This window comes from Hyperoodon ampullatus (assembly GCF_949752795.1).
Source record: "Hyperoodon ampullatus genome assembly, chromosome: 19".
Taxonomy (NCBI): Eukaryota; Metazoa; Chordata; class Mammalia; order Artiodactyla; family Ziphiidae; genus Hyperoodon; species Hyperoodon ampullatus.
Window position 1 is genome coordinate 29,253,114 of NC_136932.1, and position 19,167 is coordinate 29,272,280.

At 41.2% G+C, this 19,167-nt stretch overlaps 1 protein-coding gene across 1 annotated transcript in view; it reads left to right on the forward strand.

The window, feature by feature from the left end:
- Positions 1-618: 618 nt before the first annotated feature.
- The window catches only part of LOC307067914 (RAD52 motif-containing protein 1-like), a gene marked incomplete at both ends in the record, with an annotated part of 285,114 nt that continues 266,565 nt past the window's right edge, over positions 619-19,167 (forward strand). Inside the window, 2 exons of the mRNA XM_079725539.1 lie at positions 619-625; positions 725-1,014. Coding sequence (XP_079581665.1) covers positions 619-625; positions 725-1,014 — 297 coding nt within the window. The remainder of the gene's footprint in view (positions 626-724; positions 1,015-19,167) is intronic.

The window sequence follows — 19,167 nt, forward strand, 5'->3', positions numbered from 1 at the left end:
CGAAGGCCCCGGAACGGTTTGGCAGGACAGAGGCATCTTTCCATACGCGGATGCTGCAGTCAGAGCGCCGCTTGGCCTGCAGGGCTGCGGGGCTCCGGGGCTCCGAGGGCGAAACCCGTCTGCCCGCGGGCGGGAAGCAGAAGCCCGCCTCCGGGCACCGAAGATCTAGAGCAATAACAGACGCATAAATAAATCAATGAGCGGCTCTTTGCTGCCAGCAGCAGGGAAACCTCGGGCTGATTAAATGCAGACGCGGGGTGTCTGCCAGGACAGGAGGGCGGCGGGGTACCGGGAACTGGCGTGGCGGCGAAGGGTGGGGGGAAGGGAGGCCGGGGCAGGAGCGACGGGAAAGACCCAAAGCCACGTTTTTAAACATGGTGGGGGGATTTTAAAGGAAAACAGTACGGGGGAGGTGGGGACAGGGCTGCGGGCCTCTGGGCCTTCCAGCCACCCGGGGCAACTTTCCGGGTGGGAGGTGCGGCCCGAGGGGCGGCTCGGGCGGCGGGAGGCGGGAGTCCGAGGCGGAGGGAGGAGGGGCGGTCACTTTAAAGGCTCTTTCTTACCCATAATGCTTTGTGGGGGCGTTGCCATAGTGGATCCAAGATGGCGTAGAAAGTCATGAGAGGTGAGTTCTGAATTCCCTCTTCTCTGCTGCTGGGACCGCTCCGCGAGCTGTCGGAGCCCTCCGGAGAGAGAGGACCGGACTCCCCTCCGGTCCTCCAAGTCCCGGGAGGGTCGGCCCCGGGGCGGGCCTGGGGCCCAGACGGCCCGCGGCGGGGCCTGGGAAGAGGGGCTCTTCGAGGCGAGGCCCAGACGCTGGGGCTGTTTACAGCTTCTTTCCCTCCCTGGCCCCCTTCCCCTCCGCTGGGGGCCGCGGAGCCCTCGGCCCAGGCCGTGGAGGGGGCCTCGCAGACCCCGGCCGCGAGCCTGCGGGAGGTTTGTCCAGCCCACGGCACTCCGGGAGGGGGAGTCGAGCCGCCTTGCACGCTCCCCTCCTCCGGGTCGCGACTGAGGGTGGGGAGCGTGCAGGCCTCCCACGCCCCGCTCGATTGCCCCCTCTGGGCTCGAACTTCCACGCGGGGTGGGGCGAGGGCCGGAGGGTGAGTGCGGGGAAAAGTGGGTCAGGGGTGCACCCCTCCCTCCCCCGCCGAGGGCTGTTGCCTGAGCTTCACTTTCTTTACCCCCTTTCTCCACCCCCTCCTCGGAAATTCTCATTGGGCCACAAGCACATCAACAAAAACAAAAACAGAGGATTTTCTTGAGCTAAGGGACCGCAGCTTTATCTAAGGAACTTTGATTGCTCTCCCCCCAAATTATTTGAGCCTTGTGCACCCTCCCCTTTGCTGAGGATCGTCCAGCCAGGGTTGGAAATCAGGGTCTTAGGATTCTTCTTGGATTGAGACCCTCAGGTTTTTTTTTTTTTTTTTTTTTTTTGTGGTACGCGGGCCTCTCACTGTTGTGGCCTCTCCCGTTGCGGAGCACAGGCTCCGGACGCGCAGGCTCAGCAGCCATGGCCCACGGGCCCAGCCGCTCCGCGGCATATGGGATCCTCCCAGACCGGGGCACGAACCCGTATCCCCTGCATCGGCAGGCGGACTCTCAACCACTGCGCCACCAGGGAGGCCCCTCAGGTTGTTTTTGAAACTCAAAATTGTTGTTCCTTCACCCTCACCACTTACACTTTTCAGGCAAATCGTTAATAGATGTGTAACTGCAGAGACAGTGGATGCCTAGAGTTGGGCGGGGGAGGGGGGAGGAAGGCGTCGTCCTGGCAGTTTGTTCTTCATTCTGCCCTCTCTTCAACGCGTATGAGTGGATTTCTTCTCCGTCATCTCTTCTTTTTTCTCCTTCTTTTTCATTTGATTTATTGAAAGTAAGGTCAGTCAGATATGACATTTTTATGTTTGGATTTTAAGAACACTTTCTAATTATTCTTTTATCACACAGAGAGGAAATGTTTTTGTTTTAAAGTAAAGCAAACAGACTCATTTACAAAGCTGCATACTGTACCATTTTGGTAACTTTTCCATTTGAAATTTATATGCCCTTTCACTTGAGGCTGATAGAATGTTTGCTACATGTCTCTTACTGGTGTTGTCTAGACACATTTTACTTTTCTGTTTATCTCAGGAATTGGATGAAGTCATTGATGACTAAAGAACTACAGTGCTGGTGAGATGTGTAAGGTGAGACTGCAGTTAAAAATGATTTACCTTTTTTCCTTCTTTATTTTAATCAAGTCATGAGGGTGAGACTGAAACTAAGTAACTTGATGGGGCCATCTTTATTTCCAAATCACTCACTCAGTCAAGTGGGAGTAGAGGCAGGGCTAGATTTGGAAAGGACAACTGTGTCAAGTATACCAAACTTTTCAGCTACTGGAGCTTATCCAGAGCCAAATGTTATTTGCAGCCATCCTTGATGAGTATCTTCACCAGGGGTAATTATAGTTTGCCTATTGAAATTCCCTTGTGTAACTTTAATTGAATGTCTTAATTTTATCTGTGCTTTGGTGTCCATCACTTAGTCTGCATTGAGTGTTAGTGATTGCGTATGCGGATTTTGTGCGTCTACAGTTTGTGGGACTCATGTAAAGTACACCCTTTGCATTGGAAAGAATGATTTCAGGCAAATCGTGCTTTTATTTTCTGAAAAATGGAACAGTGCTTGGCTCTCTCATAATTATTTGGAAATAAAAATGATAGTGTTGCATTTTGGTTAGGTTATTAGGGATAAGACTGGCTTGTCATTATCTTCTGGTCACATGTAGTGTGTGAATTCAGAGTGTTGCTTTATTTAATCTAACTCATAAGGCTTTGGATTTATAGAACGTTATGAATACAGGGTCAATGAACAGTCAGTATTCTGTACTGGTGAGAAGGACAGTGTTGCTAATTTTACATTCTTCACAAGCAATTTTCTCAACTTTAAAAATATATCTTTTTATTTTTTTTTATTTTAGTCATTGTAGATGTACTATACTACAGTGTGTGTGAGTGTGTGTGTCTGTAAAATATTTTACTATGGTTTATTGAGAAAATGTAAGTTGTTACGGTAGATTGGTTACTGCAGGGTTTTGTTTATTTTTCCTTTAACACATCTGAGTAGCCTTTGAATTTTGAAATTCACTCACAAAGTTTTCATCTCTATGACACATCTGTTTAAGAAGAGTAAGCTGTGCTTTATTTTATTCCAGATTGAGGCATACAATTGACATTTTTGCCTTAAAAAAAAACTTGGGAGGGGAAGGTGGACATAAACCAAGATCTTTTTGTAAGTGCACACACCACATTTGCATGTGTTTGAAACTCAGAAGTGCTTGTGTGTATTACATATATTTTTATTTTTATTCTTAGCAGAGCAAATATGGATTTTAAAATTTATTTATTTTCAGCTTACAGATGGAGGCATATTCATGCCTTAGACCTCCCAATCTGTACCTTTTATCTTTTTTTTAAAATACATATTACTTTGTGGAAAGAACCAATGATCTACTTTTGGGCCTATGGAGATGTTTGTTTATAATCCAAAAGGGATTATTTAGAAATAGGTCATCTTGTGTGGCTAGTGTTGTTTGGCCTGAGCTGTGTCAAGACATTTTCCACAATTTTCACACGTGTAGACCATGTGAAGTGTTAGTATTGACTTCAAAGTGAAGTTGGTGGTTGGCCACCGAACAGGTTGTCACACGAAGCATTCTAAAATGGGAAATGCCATAGTACTGAAGTTTGTGGTGAAGCGAGGGTCTGTGTCTTTGAGTTGAATGAAGACATAGCTTTTTTAGTCTGTCCTTTTGGCTGGGAAGCTGGGACACTATTTTTAGGTAAGGCGGGAGTTTTGGGGAGTCAGTAAGTGCCTCTCTATCAGCTGATGTGCTTGATTTTTGCAGTTGTTAGCAAGAAGTTTCATTTCTAATACCGTAAGTATTCAATCTACATTGTTTTAAAGTCTGTATACATTTATGGACAGTCCAGTGTTTTACTGGAGAAGGGAGTGAAGCCAACATAACAGGGGAAATCATTCCTACTTGCAAAGGACCTTGTGTAGTTTAAAAATATAGAGCATATTCATGAAAGGCTAAGAATATTGCAGAGGGACCTACAAATAAGTAGACCAGATCTTACACATGCATTTTTGTCCTCTGTTTAAGAAGTAGGCATGGTATTGATATTAAATGAAATTAGTCTATAATTATCTGTCAGACTATATTTAAGATTCTTTTTTTTTTTTTTGCGGTACGCGGGCCTCTCACTGTTGTGGCCCCTCCCGTTGCGGAGCACAGGCTCCGACCGCGCAGGCTCAGCGGCCATGGCTCACGGGCCCAGCCGCTCCGCGGCATGTGGAGTCTTCCCGGACTGAGGCACGGACCCGTGTCCCCTGCATCGGCAGGTGGACTCTCAACCACTGTGCCACCAGGGAAGCCCTAAGATTCTAAATACAGGCCCAGCACGAGATGTAAGGTCCTTTGGCCTGTTGTTTTAAATGCTTAGCAGTTTTAAATGCATAGTAGATTTGGGGCCAATTTATCAACTTGTCGATAAACAAGAGATGGGGAGGAGCTACTTAAAAAATTATAAACAAATTGTTATGGCTGTTTATTTCCATCAACTTAGATAAGTATACATGCAAATATAATTTGATTTCTAAATAATAGTTTGAATTGTTTTCTAGGAGAGAAGTATGATATGTGTGGAGAGTGTGGCTGCAGCAGCTTGTAGTTCATTTAAACTGCTGGGTGTAGTCAGGATGACTTTGGTAGCACTGGCTAGGAGCCGCATAAAACTTAGTGGTCTGTCACTTCACCGGTGGCTGAGATTATACTTTTGAGCTATCCTGAATTTAATAAGGTTAATATTCCTCTTTCAAAAAGAAATAGTAGATATAACATGAAGATTTTTAATTTATATGTCTATATATGTGTGCATATATATTTATATATGTATATATCTTTATTTTAAAAGGTACCAATTGTCTAAAGCAAATTGAAAGTTTTTCAGCATACTACTAAAGGTCATACCAACTTGTTTACTGGTGTAAATTGTACTGGGTCAGTTTCTCCAAGGGCAGGAAGTTGTCTGTAAAGCCAGAATTTGTGTGTTCAACTTGTTTTGACCCCCAGAGACCCTGATTCATCATTAGGTTCTTCAAAGAATGCAGGCACATTTTTTTGAGTAAACCATTGTGACGTGTGAATGTTTGTGATGTTTGTTATTTCTGTGCCATATTTTAGGTGTTCTCAGAACATCTGAATTTGCCTTTTTGCTTTCTTCTGTCGGTATTCTCCTGGTGGTGAAAATATTCCTGTGAGGCGAGCTTCCTTTCAGTAGGCAATATGTGTAACTAATATAGTTTAAAAACTTATTTATTTTTATGTAAAACTGATGCATGCTATGGTAAACAAATCCAAGCAGTGCTAAGTGTATATAAGAAAAAAGATAAGAAGCCCCTGCTCTCCTTCCTCCATCGTTAGCCATGTCCCCCTAATCTGACCGTAGAAAGCAGTTGGTGTTACTTGGTGTTTGGAAGACCTCTCTTGCCTAGGTGCGCGGGCAGTAGTGAAAGCAGAGGGAGAAGTCATGGAAGGCATGGCCACTGAACCCGTTTAGATGTTAGGCAGGTATTCCACCCTTATTTCCTGTGATGTTAATTAATATTGATAATCTTAAACTTCCATTAGTTTAAGATAACTGTAATTGAATTGTTAGTGAAACACTCAAACAGTTAATTGCATTGTCAGGTTGGTAAAGTTTTGATTTGTTGATCTTGTAAGGAAATAAATATTTGGAACTTGAATTCACGTAACCTTAGGGCTGGGAGTAATGTTGGTAATTATCATCTGTGGAATTTTATGATGAGATGCACAGTATACTTACTATAGCTTCTATCTAGTCTGTCTTATTTTCCAGATGAGGAAATTGAGGCCTGGAGAAGTCAAGTGACTTTCCCAAGGTCACACAGCTGATTAGTAGCAACATTAAAGCAAACTTTTATCTCTGGACCCTTATCTCAGGACTCTTGGTCCTGGCTGGTTATGCTACATTTTACTGCAGTACTTTGGAGCAAAGGACCATACGCTGTGACCACTGGATACAAATGCTTCAGAACTGATACATCAGCAGTGGTGTTCTCTAGTATGTATTAAAAGGTTCCTCCTCTCTCTTTCAGAAATTATAAAGAGCTCTGATGGGCTCTTTGTGTGATACCCAGTGCAGTGAACTGCAGGTGAGTAAGGTCTGGGAGAGCCTTATTTACAAAGCAGCAAGGACTTGGTAATGCCTGAGGAAAAGACAAAAGGGACTTAATCTAGAGGAGGGTGTCTGGTCAGCAAGATGAGGTGGGACAAGGTGGAGGAAGTAGGGCCCTGGTGCAGCAGTGGTGACCTGGCTGAATTGGTTACTTCTGGAGCCGACTGGATGATGGTGAACCTACTCCAAACAGACTGCCTGATGCTTTGTCAGTTTGTTTGAAGAGAAGTGAGGGTAGGTTAATCTTCCACTTCTGTTTTGAATGAGTAACTGCACAGGGATTCAACCTATCTGCATATGATTGGATCTTCAGAGGTCCTTCAGTTTTTGTGTCAACATTCTTGAGTGTTGATCACCCAGTGCTCTGATGAACGGGTTAAGTATTAAATTGTTTGTTTTCCTGTTATGTACTATGTGTGTATTGTCATGAATGACTATATATCCGCATTTTTGAGGATCTGGATACCAGGAACATTACAATGGAAACAGAAGGTTAAACGTTTTTCCTAATGGTTGTATTAGTCCTTTAGATTATTTGTTTACTGCTGAAATGCCCTAAGAGTGTTATTTTAGTCTTGAGTATTTATTATTTCACAGTAATTAATCTTCTTGGTCCATTATAGTATCTTGGCCATTCAGTATTAAACTAAGAAAATGGTAATACTACAGAAAAAACAATTAGAAGACAGTTTTCATATTGTCCTTGTGGGGCATCAGTGCTAAAATTATTTTTTTCATATATTGTTAATGCTAGTCCCAAAGACTATAATGAGACAATGCTATATACTTTTAGGGTTTATAATTAAACTTAGGCTTGGCTACTTATTGATTGCTAAAGTAAAACATTGTTGTAGGGGTTCTTTGTTTCTTGAGTTAGGGAAGTTTGCACGATTCATCCCCCACAGGTTCATGGGGATGATCAGAAGGCTAGTTGAGCTGGTTTCTTGGTCCTTGGAAAGCTGGGATGTGGGTTGTCATAGGTCATTGTGATAAGAAGTACATGAGCGTTCTGAGTTAAGGCCAAAGTGAGCAGTAAAAGAGAGGTGTGGACCTCTTCCTGAGAGTATATCGAGTTTGCATCCTGGGACCCCTAAGTTTCCTCAATATGGTAGAACTTTCTCTGTTAAATTATAAAATAATTTAAGCATTGCTATTAAGTAAATTGTTAAATATTTGGGCTACTACCCCTAAAACAGTTGATTTTCTTTTTGTCATTCTGTTAAATATATACATATATATATACACACACACACACACACATATATTATTGTACTAATTTTTAATTATAATGCATATAATTTGAATTTTTTCTACTTATTTGATTATGAAACATTTCCATGTTATGGTTGTCACAATTTTAATTGACATGATTACACTTTGAGAGGCTGGAAAATATTTCATCAAGTCATGCCATCAATAATTTACTTAAATCTTTTGATGTTAAATATTTATGTTGCTGGCTGGTTTTCAGTTAATACTTCAATCTACGTTATTGTAGTTATTATTGTATTTTTTTCTGGCTAATTATATCTCTAGGATAAATTTTTGAATGCATTATTGTGTTAAATGGTATGAATGTTTTTATGGCTTTTGATATATATCGCCATACTGTTTTTCAAGAATGTTATACCAGTTTGTACTACGAACAGATATACAGATGTACCTGTTTCACCATAACTGGATATAAATACATTTTTTCCTTAAATGATTTTGCTTACTTAATAGTGTAAAGTGGCATTTGTACTTCTTTGTTGTATAATGTTGAATTTTTCTCTTTGAGTCTCTTCATGGTGAATTGTTTGTTCATATCCTTTGCTATTTTAATCAGTAAACTATCGATGTGGGCTTTGGATGGTAAGACAAGTATAACCAGCTAATAAACAGGTGATTATTAAAAAGATGATCAGAACATGTTCGGGGAGAATGTTCAGAGAGTCTAGTCTGGATGGTAAGTTTTCTTGAGAACATAGTGGTTGAAGGGGAACGGGTGAGTTATTCCAAGGTTCAGCTCAGCACATGTTTAGTGCGCATCCGTTGTGTACCACGTGTTGCATCCTCTTAGTGCTTCTCAAGTCATCATGGCGTATACTTGGCTGAAGGAGGAGGCTGCTTGAGGCTGCTTGAGGCTTGACTTGTGGGACTTTGGCTGCTGACGTCTCTTTGTGGAGGGCTGAGGGGATGAGTGACTAGAACCTCTTTAGCTGATTCAGGGCATACCACAGCGCCACGGCACAGTCTTTGAGAAGCTCTGTTCTGAAGGATACAAAGATGAATAAAGCATCATTTCCTCTGACAAGGAGCGAATCATCTAGTAGAGAGAGTAGGGGCACCAAAACAAGAAAGGAATAATAGGAATTTGAAGGGTGCTGTAAGAGGGGTTCAGACAAGGTGCTTAGGGGTTCAGTGGAGGGAGTGATACTGCGCCCTTGGGGATGTAAGGGAACACTTCAACTGAGGAGGTGGCATTTAAATTGCGCCACTGTGAAATTGAGGTGCCAGGGCAAGAAGAGGGCATTCTGGAGGGAAGGGTAGCTTGAGCAAAGGCTGAGGGGTGGTGTTGGAAATGAGGTGGATGTCCGAAAACTGAGTATCCAAATTACCCGGACCCTGGGTTACATGAAAAAACATAGTGGACAGTGAGGCTGTTGAGAGGTCATGACTGGGTTTTGGAGAATGCATATGATGGATGGTCAGTGAGGAGAAACTAGAGACAGGGTTTTCAGTCAAGTTCATGGTACTCCTCCAGGTGAGGGATGATGAGTGCCTGAGTTGGTGTGCTTGGGAATGAAAGGAGGTGGTGGAGTCAAGAGATACTTTGGAGGTTCAACAGAGAGATGTGCTGACTGATTAGGTAGGAGGGGAAGGAACAGTCAGTTCTGTGTCTTAAGTCAGAGATGATGCTGAGGTATTTGTGGTTGGATGGCTGGCAGAATGGGACAGCAGGAATACAGAAGTCAGGAGGAAGAGCAGGTCTTAGGGGTTTAGAATAGAGAAGAGACGATTTTGGTTTTGTGTGTTGAGTTTAAGGAACTAGTAGAAAGGTGAAATCAGAATCTTAACCCTGGAAGGAACAGATGCGGAAGTTCGGGGCCCAGAGGAGCTTGAGGGACCAGTGAGGTCTCACAGTTAGATAAAGCAGAGTGAAGACTGAAGCTTCGTGATTCCAGTCCAGCACTCTCTTCAGTGCCTCAGACTGAGAAACTTCTCTGCTGTGGTGTTTTCCTCGCACCCAGGTGTGCTCAATAGGAAGTTGGAAGTGGCAGAGCTTATGTTGGGAGTGAAGAGTTTATTTTTTAATTACATTTTTTTATTATGGAAAATTTCAGATGTATAGAAGTGGAAAGGGTATAATCAATCCCACTGTACCCGTTGTTCAAGTTTAATAGTTAGTAATGTTGTTTCATCTGTTTCCTCCCTCTCCATCAATTCTATTGAAGCAAATTGGATAAAGTGTTTTGGTGAACTTGAACTCTGGGTATCTGTAGTTAAGGAGAATTGAACAGTTCAGTAGGGTATGTTCTGAGCTTTCTGGGTGGGGGTGTAGAGTGAACAGAAGTAGCATTAATTGCCAGAATTCCTGGGCAAATCACTTATGTCTTCTGAGCCTTCGTTTGTCTGTGAGACGGAGGTAATAATGGCAGTGTCACAGAATTACCTGAGATAAGGTGTAGAAAATGCTGTGTGAACTGTGAGCCTGAAGTGTTATGCAGATTTTAGTTGTTGGTAATAACAGAAAGGTAGTGCTATTCCTTTGGGCTTCTGTGTTGCTGGCATTCAATACATTTTTATTATTCAACAAAGAATTATGTGAGGTACCTGAGGCTTCAACAGGGAACACAACAGACAAAATCTCAGCTCTCCTGGAACCCATGTTCTAGGTCTGGAGTATAATAGGAAGCTAATACCTTAATAGTGATTAGTGTGGGCCATGCACTGTTCTGAGTGCTTTCATATTTTACCCTATTTAATTCTTGCAGTAATGCCTTGAAGTGTAGCACTGTTATGATTCCCATTTTGCAGATTTGGAAATCAAAGCAGATTTTTAAGCAGATTGCCTCAGGTCACAATGCCAGGATTCAGATTCAGGTAGAGCTGGCTTCAAGCCTATACTCTTACCCCTGTGCCATTAAAACGCTTTAGCTCATTCATGGTGTACTAGTGTTTGGTACAAATAAAAAAGGTAGGCCCTGATTGAAATTATTCCTAAACAAGTAAGTGTTCTCTTCTTGTGGGAGAAAAAAAGGACAAAAACAAATGAAAAAAAATGGCAGTACATAGTTCTCTGTGGATGGGGGTATATTAATATTCTTACATAGAAAAGAATGTTTCTTCCTAACTTTTTATAGGCTTCACCAACTTTCTTGGTTCCTTTAGATACAAATGGCCACCTCAGTGGCACGAAGTCATTTTCCTGCTGGTACTTGGGAAGAGTCTCTTCTTGAATGAATCTCCTTCTTGCTTACAATTCTTCTTTTTTCTCCTACTACTCTCTTTCCTTACCTTGGGGCAGTTCCCTTCTCTGATTTCCCCTGTTGTCTGATCCTCCTTTTCCTCACAGCTGTGGTGTCCCTTCCCAGTCACATCAGCTGCCCATGTTCTCAGGGATTTCCTTCCTTCTGCCTTTGCCTTCTCTTCCCTAGCCTGCCTCTGTCCGTCTTCTTGGGCCTTACCCTCTGTTGTGGCTCTTCTGAGTTTCTTCAGTGGGACTAACGTCAGGACCAATTTCTCGCCTCTGGCTCTGGCTCTGCCCTGCCAGGTTGTGGTTCTCTTTCCTGGGCAGGGAAGATGGGGAAATGGGCAGTGAGGATTCCTTAAGTTTGCATCAGGATTAGGATAGGGCCTCACTCCTTTTAAGGAGGGTTAGGAGGGTATTATGGCTTGCATACCTGTGGGGTTTTTTTTTGAATATTGTTAAAATATACATAACATAAAATTTACCATTTTCATCATTTTAGCATACAATTCAGTGTCATTAAGTGCATTCACATTGTTGTACAACCATCACCACCATCCATCTCCAGAACTCCATCATCTTCCCTAATTGAAGTCTGTTCTCATTAAACACTAACCCTCCATCCCCCTCTCCCTCAAGCACCTGGCAAACATCATTCTACTTTCTGTTTCTAAGAATTTGAATAGGGTCCATTCATACCATAGGTACCTCATATAAGTGCACTGATACAATATTTGTCTTTTTGTGACTGGCTAATTTCACTTAGCATGTCTTCAAGGTTCATCCATATTGTAGCCTGTGGCAGCATTTTCTTCCTTTTTAAGGCTAAATACTATGCCATTGTATGTAAATACCACATTTCTAAAAATCCATCCAGTTTTTGATAGACACTCAGGTTGCTTCCACCTTTTGGCTGTTGTGAATAATGTTGCTGTGAACTTGGGTGTATACATATCTGTTCAGGTCCCTACTTTCAGTTCTTTCGGGAAATACCCAGAAGTGGAATTGGTAGATCCTTTTGTAATTCTGTGTTTAATTTTTTGAGGAATCCCCATATTGTATTCCATAGCAGTAGCACCATATTATGTCCACCAGAAATGTAAAAGGGTTCCAATTTCTCCACACCCTCTAAACAGTTATTTTCTATTTTTTTTATAGTAGCCATCCTAATGGGTGTAAAATGGTAATATATACTTGTTTTTAAAGGTGTTTTATGTAGAATAATAGAATTTCAGGACTGGAAATGGTATTAAAGATTTCCGATTCAATTGGCTGTAGACAGCAACGAATGTTCTCGTATGTCTTAGCATTTTCACTTCTTTCTCAGTTGGAGAAAGTCATTTTGGGCAGATGGGTCTCCACTGGATCTTCGGCTCAAGATGAACTATGTCTGACCCAGGCAGGGTACATGGAATGCAGCTTTGCAAGAGATCTGCTCTGCTCTTCTGCCAGTGACTCTCTTTCTTATACTTCTTTACAGTTTCCAACTGTGTCTTCTGGGTTATTTAATCTTCTTTCCAGCTTCTTTAAGGGATAAGTTAATTGTATTCAAATAAACATTCTTATTTAAATAAAACTAGGTAAGTTAGCAGTTAATGAGCCCAAGATCTGTATAAACTGCTCAGATGATTAAAAGACTGTATTCAATATCAATTTGAAGGAAACCTAAATATTACTCCTGGATGTTAGCTATAATTCCTTACTATGTAAAATAAGTCATCCCTTTTCAATTTTTTTTTTAAATTTGGAGGAGATGATTTAAGCAGCATAAAATAAAATATATTTTATATTTATGAGAAGATTATAACTTCTGGATTAGTTTGGGTTTTGAATCTTTTTTAAGTTAAAGAAAACTGTTAGTTAAATTTATATTATGAAAATCTTTATGCCTACAGCAAAGTTGTAAGAATAGTATAATCAATACCCAATTGTTAGCGTTATGTCATAATTTGCCTTGTCTCTCTTTCTCTGTCAAATAGATAGAATTTTTTTTTTCCTGAGCCAGCTGAAAGTAAGTGGCAGACATCTTAGATGGCATTTCATTCATACTTCATCATGTGTCTCCTAAGAATGAGGACATAGTTCTTCATAAACATAATACCATTATCTCACTTAAGAAGATAATTCAGTAATACTAATAGTTATACTATCAGATATCAAGTCCATGTATAATTTTTTCTATTTCTTCCCAAAATATATTTTATTTCTTTAGTTTGTTTTTGACTCTTTAGTTTCTTTTTTTTTAATTAATTTATTTATTTTTGGCTGCGTTGGGTCTTCGTTGTAATGTGTGGGCTTTCTCTAGTTGCGGCAAGCAAGGGCTACTCTTCATTGTGGTGCACGCGCTTCTCACTGTGTTGGCTTCCCTTGTTGTGGAGCACGGGCTCTAGGCGTGCGGGCTTCAGCAGTTGTGGCACACGGGCTTAGTTGCTCTGCAGCATGTTGGATCTTCCCGGACCAGGGCTCAAACCCGTGTCCCCTGCACTGGCAGGAGGATTCTTAACTACTGCCCCACCAGTTATTCTTTTATAAAAAAATTATTTCCTCATTTGTTTTTATGTGATGATGCCTTTATTTATTTATTTTTATTATTGTTTATTTTTGGCTGTGTTGGATCTTTGTTGCTGCGTGTCGGCTTTCTCTAGTTATGGCAAGTGGGGGCTACTCTTTATTGTGGTGCGCGGAATTCTCATTGTAGTGGCTTCTCTTGTTGCGGAGCACGGGCTCTAAGTGCGCGGGCTTCAGTAATTGCAGCACCCGGGCTCAGTAGTTGCGGCACACAGGCCTTAGAGTACCGGGCTTCAGTAGTTGCGGCCTGTGGCCTCAGTAGTTGTGGCTCATGGGCTCTAGAGCACAGGCTCAGTAGTTGTGACGTACGGGCTTAGTTGCTCTGCGGCATGTGGGATCTTCTCGGACCAGGGCTGGAACCCGTGTCCCCTGCATTGCCAGATGGATTCTTAACCACTGCACCACCAGGAAAGTCCCAGACATTCCTTTTTTTAATGACAATTTTGAAGAGTCCTGGTTCATGTATTTCATAGACTGTCCTTCAACTTAGGTTTGTGTGATGTTCTCCTCATGACTGGAATGGAGCTAGGGTTTTGGGGAAGGAGATATTTACTTTTAATATTTTGTTTCATCTATCTCTCTTGGCTTTTTATATAAGATATTCAGTGCATATAGATATATATTTTAAAAAGTAGGCTTGTAGACTATTATTTTATAATCTGCTTGCTATTTTGTAATCTGCTTGGGATGATGGTGGTCGTGGTGGTGGTATGCTTTTTTTTTTTTTCCTGTATGCGGGCCTCTCACTGTTGTGGCCTCTCCCGTTGTGGAGCACAGGCTCCGAAAGCGCAGGCTCAGCCGCCATGGCTCATGGGCCTAGCCGCTCCACGGCATGTGGGATCTTCCCGGACCGGGGCACGAACCCGTGTCCCCTGCATCGGCAGGCGGACTCTAAACCACTGCACCACCAGGGAAGCCCATTTCTTATTGTATTTTTTTGCGGTACGCGGGCCTCTCACTGTTGTGGCCTCTCCTGTTGTGGAGCACAGGCGCCGGACGCGCAAGCTCAAGGTCCATGGCTCATGGGCCCAGCCGCTCCACGGCATGTGGGATCTCCCCAGACTGGGGCATGAACCCGTGTCCCCTGCATTGCCAGGCGGACTCTCAACCACTGCGCCACCAGGGAAGCCCGGTACACTTTTGTTTTAATTATGCAGTTGGCTCTCTTGCGTTGATTTACATTTTATTTATAAAGCTCCACTGCTTTGGATTATGATGTGTTTACAAGGCTACACAGATAATCTGGAAGGGAAAATGAAGAAATACAAATGACAGAAAATATTTTATAATAATAAAATTTTCTTGGCAAGCAGCAAACTTTTCTCAAAGTCAGTCTTTTAATATAATTTGCTTGCTTCATAAATATGTGTTTTTTGTTTTTTCATATCTTTATTGATTAGTAAGCATGTTAAATGACTTGGGAGGAATCTCACTCTCTTCAAGAAATACTTTGGAATTATTGATCCACAATGCTGACAGTTCTCAAAAATGGGTCAGGAAAATCAAAGTAATAGATGGAAAAAAAATCTCAATTTTAGCTGTTGATATAACTTTTCTTGAATTTAGTGTTCTTTTTTATAATTTAAGTGACTAAAACAGATGGTGGAAGGTCCATCAAGATATTTATTTTATGTATTTAAAGCATTTTACTTTGCTGTATTGAATTCCATTCATTCTGGAATTTAGGAGAATTTACCTCTTTATGAAAGAAATTATTGAAAGTAGAAAATGATTGATGACCTTCGCTTCCAGTTTTCTTCTCAATAGACTTAGTCTCTCTTCTAATGCTTCGTGCATACTCAGTAATTGTATAAGTTTTATAGAAAAATGCAGGTCTGGCTGAATATTAAGCTCAGTACAATAAATAAAGCTTTTTTACTTTGCAGAATATTTTACATGTGTGTCCCATAGATCCATCAGAGATTCTAGTTTTGGGTAAAGGCAAGTACATTTAAAGACAATACAACATCCCTGTCTATGACATTGGCATTCAAATGAGAAGTGAATTTGGTTCAGGACAGTTCTTGAAATGCTTAGCATTTAGGTTATTTTAGGTCAACTCTTTCGGAAATTCAATTAGAGTATTTATTGAATGGTTTTAGTGAGCTGATTGGTTGTCATGTCATGTCATAGATGATATAAAACATGACTCCTATTTCTAAAATAGTTGTGTTGGTCGCATAAGGCATCTTACATGATGTATTTAATCCAAGATAATGTATGAGTAAGAGGCGGATTATTCTCTAGGAAGTAATTTTGGTTTTGAGAGAGGCATTCTTAGGGAAATAGGCTTTGGTGTGTTCATTTAGAGCTGGGCAGGATTGAGGTCCGGAGAGAGGAGGGAAAGGATATTTAGGTAGAGGGAAGGGCATTGGCAGAGCCTCAGAGGCCTGACAGTTCCTGGGGCCTGTGTGGGAATGGTGGGAAAGTTGGGTTGCAGTCAGCCTGTGGGTGCCCTGGATGTTGTTGGGTAATGAGCGTGGCCGTCAGTTTATGGGCGCCCTCTCTAGAGAAGTCTGTAACTTGCTTCCTCCCTGAGGAAGTGTGACACGCTTCTGCTAGCTGCAGTGTCTTCCCCACAGCTGTGCTGTCTATTGAGGAGAAGGGGGCCTGCTCTTCCATGGCTTCCTTACTCCTCAGGGTATGGCGTGTGAGTTATTTTAATAATGTATCAATCGGGCTTTTCTTTCTTTTGTCACAATGCATTTGCTTTCTAAAGTGGTCTTGTTTTCAGGATAATAATTGGGTTTCCACAGGGAAAATAATAATGTATGAGGCAAATTACTGACTAAAGGCAAATTACTGACTTAAAAATTGAATCTCTAATTTTTTTCTAGTAGTTCTTCTTTTGTTTAAATTTTTGTTTTGTTACTTATGTGAAGAAACTTATGGAGAGTAATTTCTGCTCAGGTGGATAGTGGTACTGTTTAGCACAGCTGATTTGTCTTCTGAAACTTTTACCAATGCAGTGTGATTCACTCCAGTCAAGTTAATTATGAGGTACATATTTTTTTCCCCTAATGGAGACAAATATAAAAGACAGAGATACAGAAATCATCTTCAGTTTAGATTGAAGAAATTTTAGTTACTACTGTTTGTTCCTGCTGTTTGATCACAGTTTATTTTTATTTTTTGAAGTCTGTCTCTAATCAAATAAGATTTAATGTTTTAGAAGTAATAGAGGACCATCACTAAACTAGTAAGAAAAGTTAATTTAAGGACAATAATTGATTTTTAAAAATATAAAAGTACATTTCTTGACTTGATTTCAATATGATCTGCTGGTATCCTTATACTGTGGCAGAAGGAAGTCCACAGTGGGACAAGAATGATGTTTACAAATCACCACCCTCATTATCTATTACTGAACATGTCTTAGTCCAGGCCTGTCTGCCTACCACCTCTGTGGTACACTGTTGATTTCATTTTTCTTCCAGTGTTTACTTTTGGTCCTGGACCAATTATCTAGCTGTGATGGGATTCTTCAAAAGTGTCCTACATTTTGTACTTAGTGAACTAGTGATTGTTCTGTTTGCAGACATTCTTTCTGAGGCTCTACTCTTGCCTCGAAAACCTACATTTGCAGAAAGGGAAATGTGTAGGTTTTCCTTTGAAATGTATTTATTTTTTATTTATTTTTGTCTGTGTTGGATCTTCGTTTCTGTGCAAATGCCTTCTCTAGGTGCGGCGAGCAGGGCCCACTCCTCATCGTGGTGCGTGGGCCTCTCACTGCCGTGGCCCCTCTTGTTGCAGAGCACAGGCTCCAGAAGCACAGGCTCAGTAGTTGTGGCTCACGGGATTAGTTGCTCTGCAGCATTTGGGATCTTCCCAGACCAGGGCTCAATCCCGTGTCCCCTGCACTGTCACGCGGATACTTAACCACTGCCCCACCACTTATTCTCTTTTTAAAAAAATTATTTCCTCATTTGTTTTTATGTGATGATGCCTTTATTTATTTATTTTTATTATTGTTTATATTTGGCTGTGTTGGGTCTTTGTTGTTGCGCGCAGGCTTTCTCTGGTTGTGGCAAGTGGGGGCTACTCTTTGTTGTGGTCTGCGGACTTCTCATTGTGGTGGCTTCTCTTGTTGTGGAGCACGGGCTCTAAGTGTGCGGGCTTCAGTAATTGCAGCACCTGGGCTCAGTAGTTGCGGCACACAGGCCCTAGAGTGTGCGGGCTTCAGTAGTTGCTACGTGTGGCCTCAGTAGTTGTGGAAAATACTGTATTTATTTTTATTTATTTTTTATTTATTTTTCGCTGAGTTGGGTCTTCGTTTCCGTGCGAGGGCCTTATCTAGCTGCGGCGAGCAGTAGCCACTCCTCATCGTGGTGCGTGGGCCTCTCACTGCCACAGCCCCTCTTGTTGTGGAGCATAGGATCCAGATGCGCAGGCTCAGTAGTTGTCCTCCCGGCCCCTGTTGCCCTGTGGCACGTTTGATCCTCCCAGACCTGGTCTCGAACCCGTGTCCCCCCCCGCTGACAGGCAGTCTCTCAACCACTGCGCCACAAGGGAAGCCCAGGTTTTCTTTTTATTAACAAACTTATCCTTCTTCATTTCTTTCCAGTTTTTAAAAATCGTGTCCATTGTGACATTGAGTTTCATATTTAAAAATAATTTTAAAATTTTATTCTTAAAATTATCATACAGTAAAACTAACTTTTTTTCTTTTATTCTGTTAATTTAACACGTGTAGTTTGTGCAACCATCACTACAATCAGAATACAGAATAATATTATCACCACCCAGAATTCCCTGATTCTATCCTTTTATAATTAATTGTCCCCATCCTATAACCTCTGCAACCACTGACCTTTTCTCCATCCCTATAGTTTTGTCTTTTTGAGAATGTTCTATAAATGCAAACATACATGTAACCTTTTGAGACTGGGTTCTTTTACTCTGTCTTTGAGATTCATCTAAGTTATTGCATGTATTGAAAGTTTATTCCTTTTTATTACTGAGTAGTTTTCCATTGTCACTCATTAAAGGACATTTGTGTTGTTTCCAATTTTTAACATTTAGGAATGTTAGGAGCTGCTGTAAACATTTGTGTACAGACTTTTGTGCAAACATAGTTTTCATTTCTCTATTTCTAGGGTAGCTGTCTCTGGGGAGAGGGGATTGCTGGGTGATATAGTGAGTATATTTTTAACTTTATAAGAAACTGTCAACCCTTTTCCCAGAGTGTCTGTACCATTTTATATTCTCCCACTAGCAATGTACGAGAATTCCACCTATTCCACATCACTGACACTATCAGTGATTTTAATTTAGCCATTCTAATAGGTATGTGGTAATATCTTTTCATGGTTTTAATTTGCATTTCTCTGATGACTAATGCCATTGGACATCTTTTCATGTGCTTATTTGCCATCATTAGATCCTCTTAGTGGAGTGCCGTTGAAATCTTTTGCCTAGCTTTTAATTGGGTTGTTTTCTTACTGTTGAGTTTTGAGAATTCTTTATATATTTGGATACAAATCCTTTTTCAGGTATGTGATTGGCCGTTGGTTTTTTCTCAGTCTTTAGCTTGGCTTCGTATCCTTCTAACATAATAGTGTCTTTCAAAGAGGAAAAAGGTTTAATTTTGAGAAAGTCCAGTTCATAAATTTTTTTCTTTTTTATATTATACTAAGATGGGTAGATTTTAAAATAAGTTTCTGTTCTATAAAAGTGGTGAAAAGTAACTTAGTGATGGGAATGTCCTCATAAAGTTGACTTTGTGGAAGGTGCAAATGTTATTTTCTGGAAAGGTAGTACTAATTAATATACCTCTTAGTCTTGGGAACATCTAGGACTTTTGTTTAAGCAAAGGATGCAATTGGTTGAGGTTTGTGAGGGTTTTCACACTTTTTCAAAAAATGATAATCACTAATGTGGTTAAATATGTATACTTTCATA